Source organism: Xyrauchen texanus, chromosome 47 (assembly GCF_025860055.1).
Source record: "Xyrauchen texanus isolate HMW12.3.18 chromosome 47, RBS_HiC_50CHRs, whole genome shotgun sequence".
In the NCBI taxonomy this organism is placed as follows: Eukaryota; Metazoa; Chordata; class Actinopteri; order Cypriniformes; family Catostomidae; genus Xyrauchen; species Xyrauchen texanus.
Window position 1 is genome coordinate 26,577,941 of NC_068322.1, and position 9,237 is coordinate 26,587,177.

The following is a 9,237-nucleotide window of genomic DNA, read 5'->3' on the forward strand; positions in this document are numbered from 1 at the left end:
GATTGTTGCCATGAAAAAGTACATTGCTTTAAAGTTGAAAACAGGGCATTACATTAATCCAGGCAGGATAACATAAAAGCATGTATAAGCTTGTCTGTATCTCTAAACTTAAGACATGTCTAAAACAAGAATGCACTAATTTGCAATAAAAAAAAAAAACACATTTCTGCTGAATATTTGAGACTGCCTGTCTAATGCTGACTCAATACAACTTTTTAAAACCACAAACAATTATAACAACCTCTGTTTTTCAGCAAATGTCCAACACAGACAAAAACTAAAACATGGACAACTAATTTCAAGACTTACCTTATTACAGGGTGGATCACTTGTTTTCTTCATGTTCTCCTCTGGTTTCAGAAGATCATCATGGTGCAGTAGTTTTTCTCCTGTACAGTCAGTTTCTGCTTGAATCCTTTGACTTCAAACTTCCTGAATTGTGTTGTAGGGCCGACAAGACAGTCTCATTATGATTTCAGCAATAGTCCGTTATATTTTCACATAAGAGGGAGAGATGGGGCAACCGTGCACAAGAGGTGGTAGATGAGTTAAGGCCTGAGAGACTGTGAATCAAATCACATTTCAAAGCATCCCAACAACATATGACTTCCTCTTTGGAATGAAACGTTATGCTTTCCAAAATCGTTAAAAACGTTTGAAAGCTGCTGATGCGAGATCAAATGATTAAAAAAATAACTCCATACAACTTTCCAGGATTTTAGCAGCGCGATGATCCTTTGATTGTGCAGGCGCATTAACTTGAGATTTATTTCTCCACAGACTAGAGATCTGTTTCTCTTGTATCCAAGCAAAATGTATAAATGGAACGCTTAATATCCATTCTGCTGTTAGCTTTAATGTTAGTCTTCTCGATGGGCGTGTTTGCATCCTCTTTCGAGTTAAGGGACGATTTCCTCGCCAACTGTAGCTCATCGCATTGGCTCGCGGGGTTGGGCTCGTCTCTGAGGGACGCCTGGTCTTGGTCGGTTTCCCGGTGATAGAAATAGTTAAAGTTAGACACGATGACGGGCACCGGTAGGGCAATGGTCAACACCCCTGCGATCGCGCAGAGAGAGCCCACGATCTTGCCCCCCACCGTCACCGGCCTCATGTCGCCGTAGCCAACGGTTGTCATGGTGACCACCGCCCACCAGAAGGCGTCTGGGATGCTGGAGAAGTGCGACTCTGGTTCGTCAGCCTCCGCGAAGTAGACGGCGCTAGAAAACAAGATGACGCCGATGAAAAGAAAGAAGATCAACAGGCCGAGCTCTCGCATGCTGGCTTTGAGAGTCTGACCTAAGATCTGGAGCCCCTTGGAGTGTCTGGAGAGCTTGAAGATGCGGAACACACGCACCAAACGGATGACCCTCAGGATGGCCAGCGACATGGCTTGCTGCCCGTTGTTGTGCTCCTGTCCCTGCTGCTCCGCCAGCTCCGTGCCCAGAGTGATGAAGTAAGGCATGATGGACATGATGTCGATGATGTTCATGATGGTCTTGGAGAACTCGGACTTGCTGGGACAGGCGAAGAACCGCACGAAAAGCTCAAAGGTGAACCAGATCACGCAGGTGGTCTCGATGACGAAGAACGGGTCGCTGAAAGTGAGCGATGGGCGATCTTGAGTGCCATTGATCGCGCGAATCGTCACTGGGAGCTCGCGCTCGTCGCGAAACTCGGGCAAAGTTTCCAGACAGAAGGTGATGATCGAGATAGTGATGACGAGCACGGAGACGATGGCGATGCCCCGAGCGGGACTGGAGCTTTCGGGATACTCAAAAATGAGCCATACTTGCTTCTGAAACTCGTTCTGGGGCAAAGGTTTCTCTTCTTCTTTGATAAAACCCTCGTCCTCGCGGAAACGGTCCATCGCTTCTTCGCCAAGCTGGTAAAATCGTATTTCGTCTGCGAATACGTCGATCGACACGTTGACTGGTCGCCGGATTTTCCCGCCGGACTGATAAAAATAGAGAATCCCGTCAAAACTGGGTCGGTTTCGATCGAAGAAATACTCGTTCCTGAGGGGGTCGAAATACTTGATTCTGTTGTCGGGATCTCCAAGTAAAGTGTCGGGAAACTGGTTGAGGGTGCCCAACTGGGTCTCGAACCTCAGTCCGGCGATATTGATGAGAACTCGCTCATTGCTTTCATTGTTAAAGTCCAGAATGTCCTCGGCAAATAGACGAGGACTGTAATTATCCACCGTATTCTCAGTGGAGCCCATCATTGTGTTGTTCATGTCATTCATTTTCCACGAGCTCTGTTGTGGACTTCTCGTGTAGAGGTCTTTGTTGTGTCCAGTTTGGACCAAACGTGGATGATCCAACGAGTTTTGTTTTTGGTAGATTTCTCCATCACTGCCTCCATCGCCCATTTTCTCAAAACTCACCAAAGCTATCTCCATTTCCGAGCCATTAAATATTTATTTAAAGAAAAAAGACCTGTAGAATTCAAACCCAAAGAGCTCTCGATATATCCACGCTCGTATGCTTTGCCGTTAGATGGATGTGCTTCGGATAAGTATGTGCATTATAATCCAAAGCTCCTCCCGTCACTCTGCGCGCGCGCGTGTGTGTGTGTGTGTGTTTGTGTGTGTGTGTGAGAGAGAGAGAGAGAGAGCGCGCGTTTGTGTGTGTGAGAGAGAGAGCGCGCGCGCGCGTGTGTAATTATTATTAAAAATAAAATGTGACTCTTCTATAGACCCTTTCATCATGTTCACTAAACTTTTTTTATATGCATATAATCTGTATTATTGTCTATGAAATGCAGTGGCGGCTGCTGGTCTTTCAAAGAGGGGAAGCTCATTTTCGGCCTACATTATAAACTTATTTACCCTATTTTTTGCACTAAATCAATCTTAGGTGTTGATCTGCCCTGCTGTTTAATTCAAATTTTTTCCTCATAAGGAAGACTTTCAAATGGCTTCGCCAAAATACGGTCGACAATATTAGCACCGTCTGCCATCGTGCGCAGTTTCACCCGTATGACGCTAGCCTAGCCTACTGTATGAATGAATGAATGAACGAACGAACGAACGAACGCTCTAAAACAAAATATATTAAACTTGGTAAAACTGAAACAAGGAATGTGGTGTATAATTGTGTGAAATGTATTATGCAAATTGACTAGCAATTTCGCCAAACAAATATAAAGAAATAGGTTGCAGCAGTTTGTCTTTGGACTACACTTGAGAAATCCGCGATGGGACTGAGCGCGAAATAGCTTCAGTGACTTCTTATAGTACAGATTCGCTGTCAATCAAAAGGAGATGCAGTCTTTCGACAGATCCTCCAATCATCACGCGGAAGCCCGGAGTCCGGGCCAGAACACTCCTCATTCACCCCCAGAGACGCTGAGAGTCCGTGGGCGGGACACATAATCGCAGCATTTATCCAATGACCGTCTATTTTCGGAGCACTGAAAAAAACTGTCCAGAGCAGCCCCATTGAAGTCAATGGACGCTCGGCTTCAACAGGGAAATGCACTGACGCTAAGGGAATGTATGAGAAGTAAATCGAGTCAGCCGACCTGCTATATGTAATGTAGCTGATTCTGAACGAACTCGTCTTCGAGATGAACGTGTTAACTGAATAACTGAACTGCTGGGTCCAGTTATTGACTATCGCAAATATTTGACACTCTTCTGCTGGGGCCAGTTAATAACTATCACAAATATGTGACACTCTTCTGCTGGGGCCAGTTAATAACTATCACAAATATGTGACACTCTTCTGCTGGGTCCAGTTAATAACTATCACAAATATGTGACACTCTTCTGCTGGGTCCAGTTAATAACTAACACAAATATGTGACACTCTTCTGCTGGGTCCAGTTATTGACTATCGCAAATATTTGACACTCTTCTGCTGGGGCCAGTTAATAACTATCACAAATATGTGACACTCTTCTGCTGGGGCCAGTTAATAACTATCACAAATATGTGACACTCTTCTGCTGGGGCCAGTTAATAACTATCACAAATATGTGACACTCTTCTGCTGGGTCCAGTTAATAACTATCACAAATATGTGACACTCTTCTGCTGGGTCCAGTTAATAACTAACACAAATATGTGACACTCTTCTGCTGGGGCCAGTTAATAACTATCACAAATATGTGACACTCTTCTGCTGGGTCCAGTTATTAACTATCACAAATATGTGACACTCTTCTGCTGGGGCCAGTTATTAATTATCACAAATATGTGACACTCTTCTGCTGGGGCCAGTTAATAACTATCATAAATATGTGACACTCTTCTGCTGGGTCCAGTTATTAACTATCACAAATATGTGACACTATTCTGCTGGGGCTAGTTATTAACTATCGCAAATATGTGACACTTTTCTGCTGGGGCCAGTTAATAACTATCACATATGTCACATATTTACTAACTGGCCCCAGTAGAAGAGTGTCACATATTTGTGATAGTTAATAACTGGCCCCAGCAGAATAGTGTCACATATTTGTGATAGTTAATAACTGGACCCAGCAGAAGAGTGTCACATATTTATGATAGTTATTAACTGGCCCCAGCAGAAGAGTGTCACATATTTGTGATAATTAATAACTGGCCCCAGCAGAAGAGTGTCACATATTTGCTAACTGGCCTCAGCAGAAGAGTGTCACATATTTGTGATAGTTAATAACTGGACCCAGCAGAAGAGTGTCACATATTTGTGATAGTTAATAACTGGACCCAGCAGAAGAGTGTCACATATTTGTGATAGTTAATAACTGGACCCAGCAGAAGAGTGTCACATATTTACGATAGTTATTAACTGGCCCCAGCAGAAGAGTGTCACATATTTGTGATAGTTATTAACTGGCCCCAGCAGAAGAGTGTCACATATTTGTGATAGTTAATAACTGGCCCCAGCAGAAGAGTGTCACATATTTGTGATAGTTATTAACTGGCCCCAGCAGAAGAGTGTCACATATTTGTGATAGTTAATAACTGGCCCCAGCAGAAGAGTGTGAAATATTTGTGATAGTTATTAACTGGCCCAAGCAGAAAAGTGTCACATATTTGCGATAGTTAATAACTGGACCCAGCAGAAGAGTGTCACATATTTGTGATAGTTATTAACTGGACCCAGCAGAAGAGTGTGAAATATTTGTGATAGTTATTAACTGGCCCCAGCAGAAAAGTGTCACATATTTGCGATAGTTAATAACTGGACCCAGCAGAAGAGTGTGAAATATTTGTGATAGTTATTAACTGGCCCCAGCAGAAAAGTGTCACATATTTGCGATAGTTAATAACTGGCCCCAGCAGAAGAGTGTCACATATTTGTGATAGTTAATAACTGGCCCCAGCAGAAGAGTGTCACATATTTGTGATAGTTAATAACTGGCCCCAGCAGAAGAGTGTCACATATTTGTGATAGTTAATAACTGGCCCCAGCAGAAGAGTGTCACATATTTGTGATAGTTAATAACTGGCCCCAGCAGAAGAGTGTCACATATTTGTGATAGTTAATAACTGGCCCCAGCAGAAGAGTGTCACATATTTGTGATAGTTAATAACTGGCCCCAGCAGAAGAGTGTCACATATTTGTGATAGTTATTAACTGGCCCCAGCAGAAGAGTGTCACATATTTGTGATAGTTATTAACTGGCCCCAGCAGAAGAGTGTCACATATTTGTGATAGTTATTAACTGGCCCCAGCAGAAGAGTGTCACATATTTGTGATAGTTATTAACTGGCCCCAGCAGAAGAGTGTCACATATTTGTGATAGTTAATAACTGGCCCCAGCAGAAGAGTGTCACATATTTGTGATAGTTAATAACTGGCCCCAGCAGAAGAGTGTCACATATTTGTGATAGTTATTAACTGGCCCCAGCAGAAGAGTGTCACATATTTGTGATAGTTAATAACTGGACCCAGCAGAAGAGTGTCACATATTTGTGATAGTTAATAACTGGCCCCAGCAGAAGAGTGTCACATATTTGTGATAGTTAATAACTGGCCCCAGCAGAAGAGTGTCACATATTTGTGATAGTTAATAACTGGACCCAGCAGAAGAGTGTCACATATTTGTGATAGTTATTAACTGGCCCCAGCAGAAGAGTGTCACATATTTGTGATAGTTAATAACTGGACCCAGCAGAAGAGTGTCACATATTTGTGATAGTTAATAACTGGCCCCAGCAGAAGAGTGTCACATATTTGTGATAGTTAATAACTGGCCCCAGCAGAAGAGTGTCACATATTTGTGATAGTTAATAACTGGCCCCAGCAGAAGAGTGTCACATATTTGTGATAGTTAATAACTGGCCCCAGCAGAAGAGTGTCACATATTTGTGATAGTTAATAACTGGCCCCAGCAGAAGAGTGTCACATATTTGTGATAGTTATTAACTGGCCCCAGCAGAAGAGTGTCACATATTGTGATAGTTAACTGGCCCCAGCAGAAGAGTGTCACATATTTGTGATAGTTAATAACTGGCCCCAGCAGAAGAGTGTCACATATTTGTGATAGTTAATAACTGGCCCCAGCAGAAGAGTGTCACATATTTGTGATAGTTAATAACTGGCCCCAGCAGAAGAGTGTCACATATTTGTGATAGTTAATAACTGGCCCCAGCAGAAGAGTGTCACATATTTGTGATAGTTAATAACTGGCCCCAGCAGAAGAGTGTCACATATTTGTGATAGTTATTAACTGGCCCCAGCAGAAGAGTGTCACATATTTGTGATAGTTAATAACTGGCCCCAGCAGAAGAGTGTCACATATTTGTGATAGTTATTAACTGGCCCCAGCAGAAGAGTGTCACATATTTGTGATAGTTAATAACTGGCCCCAGCAGAAGAGTGTCACATATTTGTGATAGTTAATAACTGGCCCCAGCAGAAGAGTGTCACATATTTGTGATAGTTAATAACTGGCCCCAGCAGAAGAGTGTCACATATTTGTGATAGTTAATAACTGGCCCCAGCAGAAGAGTGTCACATATTTGTGATAGTTAATAACTGGCCCCAGCAGAAGAGTGTCACATATTTGTGATAGTTATTAACTGGCCCCAGCAGAAGAGTGTCACATATTTGTGATAGTTAATAACTGGCCCCAGCAGAAGAGTGTCACATATTTGTGATAGTTATTAACTGGCCCCAGCAGAAGAGTGTCACATATTTGTGATAGTTAATAACTGGCCCCAGCAGAAGAGTGTCACATATTTGTGATAGTTATTAACTGGCCCCAGCAGAAGAGTGTCACATATTTGTGATAGTTAATAACTGGACCCAGCAGAAGAGTGTCACATATTTGTGATAGTTAATAACTGGCCCCAGCAGAAGAGTGTCACATATTTGTGATAGTTAATAACTGGCCCCAGCAGAAGAGTGTCACATATTTGTGATAGTTAATAACTGGCCCCAGCAGAAGAGTGTCACATATTTGTGATAGTTAATAACTGGCCCCAGCAGAAGAGTGTCACATATTTGTGATAGTTAATAACTGGCCCCAGCAGAAGAGTGTCACATATTTGTGATAGTTAATAACTGGCCCCAGCAGAAGAGTGTCACATATTTGTGATAGTTATTAACTGGCCCCAGCAGAAGAGTGTCACATATTTGTGATAGTTAATAACTGGCCCCAGCAGAAGAGTGTCACATATTTGTGATAGTTAATAACTGGCCCCAGCAGAAGAGTGTCACATATTTGTGATAGTTAATAACTGGCCCCAGCAGAAGAGTGTCACATATTTGTGATAGTTAATAACTGGCCCCAGCAGAAGAGTGTCACATATTTGTGATAGTTAATAACTGGCCCCAGCAGAAGAGTGTCACATATTTGTGATAGTTAATAACTGGCCCCAGCAGAAGAGTGTCACATATTTGTGATAGTTAATAACTGGCCCCAGCAGAAGAGTGTCACATATTTGTGATAGTTATTAACTGGCCCCAGCAGAAGAGTGTCACATATTTGTGATAGTTAATAACTGGCCCCAGCAGAAGAGTGTCACATATTTGTGATAGTTAATAACTGGCCCCAGCAGAAGAGTGTCACATATTTGTGATAGTTAATAACTGGCCCCAGCAGAAGAGTGTCACATATTTGTGATAGTTAATAACTGGCCCCAGCAGAAGAGTGTCACATATTTGTGATAGTTAATAACTGGCCCCAGCAGAAGAGTGTCACATATTTGTGATAGTTAATAACTGGCCCCAGCAGAAGAGTGTCACATATTTGTGATAGTTAATAACTGGCCCCAGCAGAAGAGTGTCACATATTTGTGATAGTTAATAACTGGCCCCAGCAGAAGAGTGTCACATATTTGTGATAGTTAATAACTGGCCCCAGCAGAAGAGTGTCACATATTTGTGATAGTTAATAACTGGCCCCAGCAGAAGAGTGTCACATATTTGTGATAGTTAATAACTGGCCCCAGCAGAAGAGTGTCACATATTTGTGATAGTTAATAACTGGCCCCAGCAGAAGAGTGTCACATATTTGTGATAGTTAATAACTGGCCCCAGCAGAAGAGTGTCACATATTTGTGATAGTTATTAACTGGCCCCAGCAGAAGAGTGTCACATATTTGTGATAGTTAATAACTGGCCCCAGCAGAAGAGTGTCACATATTTGTGATAGTTAATAACTGGCCCCAGCAGAAGAGTGTCACATATTTGTGATAGTTAATAACTGGCCCCAGCAGAAGAGTGTCACATATTTGTGATAGTTAATAACTGGCCCCAGCAGAAGAGTGTCACATATTTATGATAGTTAATAACTGGACCCAGCAGAAGAGTGTCACATATTTGTGATAGTTAATAACTGGCCCCAGCAGAAGAGTGTCACATATTTGTGATAGTTAATAACTGGCCCCAGCAGAAGAGTGTCACATATTTGTGATAGTTAATAACTGGCCCCAGCAGAAGAGTGTCACATATTTGTGATAGTTATTAACTGGCCCCAGCAGAAGAGTGTCACATATTTGTGATAGTTAATAACTGGCCCCAGCAGAAGAGTGTCACATATTTGTGATAGTTAATAACTGGCCCCAGCAGAAGAGTGTCACATATTTGTGATAGTTAATAACTGGCCCCAGCAGAAGAGTGTCACATATTTGTGATAGTTAATAACTGGCCCCAGCAGAAGAGTGTCACATATTTGTGATAGTTAATAACTGGCCCCAGCAGAAGAGTGTCACATATTTGTGATAGTTATTAACTGGCCCCAGCAGAAGAGTGTCACATATTTGTGATAGTTAATAACTGGCCCCAGCAGAAGAGT

General features: G+C 42.4%; 1 protein-coding gene across 1 annotated transcript; it reads right to left on the reverse strand.

Moving 5' to 3' along the window:
* Positions 1-676: 676 nt before the first annotated feature.
* Positions 677-2,466, reverse strand: LOC127638714 (potassium voltage-gated channel subfamily A member 5-like). The gene has a single exon (XM_052120363.1). It carries the CDS (start codon positions 2,399-2,401, stop codon positions 782-784), a length of 1,620 nt encoding a protein of 539 aa, XP_051976323.1. The 5' UTR covers positions 2,402-2,466; the 3' UTR covers positions 677-781.
* Positions 2,467-9,237: the final 6,771 nt, after the last annotated feature.

What these genes read in the sequence shown, in the direction of transcription:
- LOC127638714 (XM_052120363.1), bottom strand. Translation starts at nt 2,401, where the DNA reads ATGGAGATAGCTTTGGTGAGTTTTGAGAAAATGGGCGATGGAGGCAGT.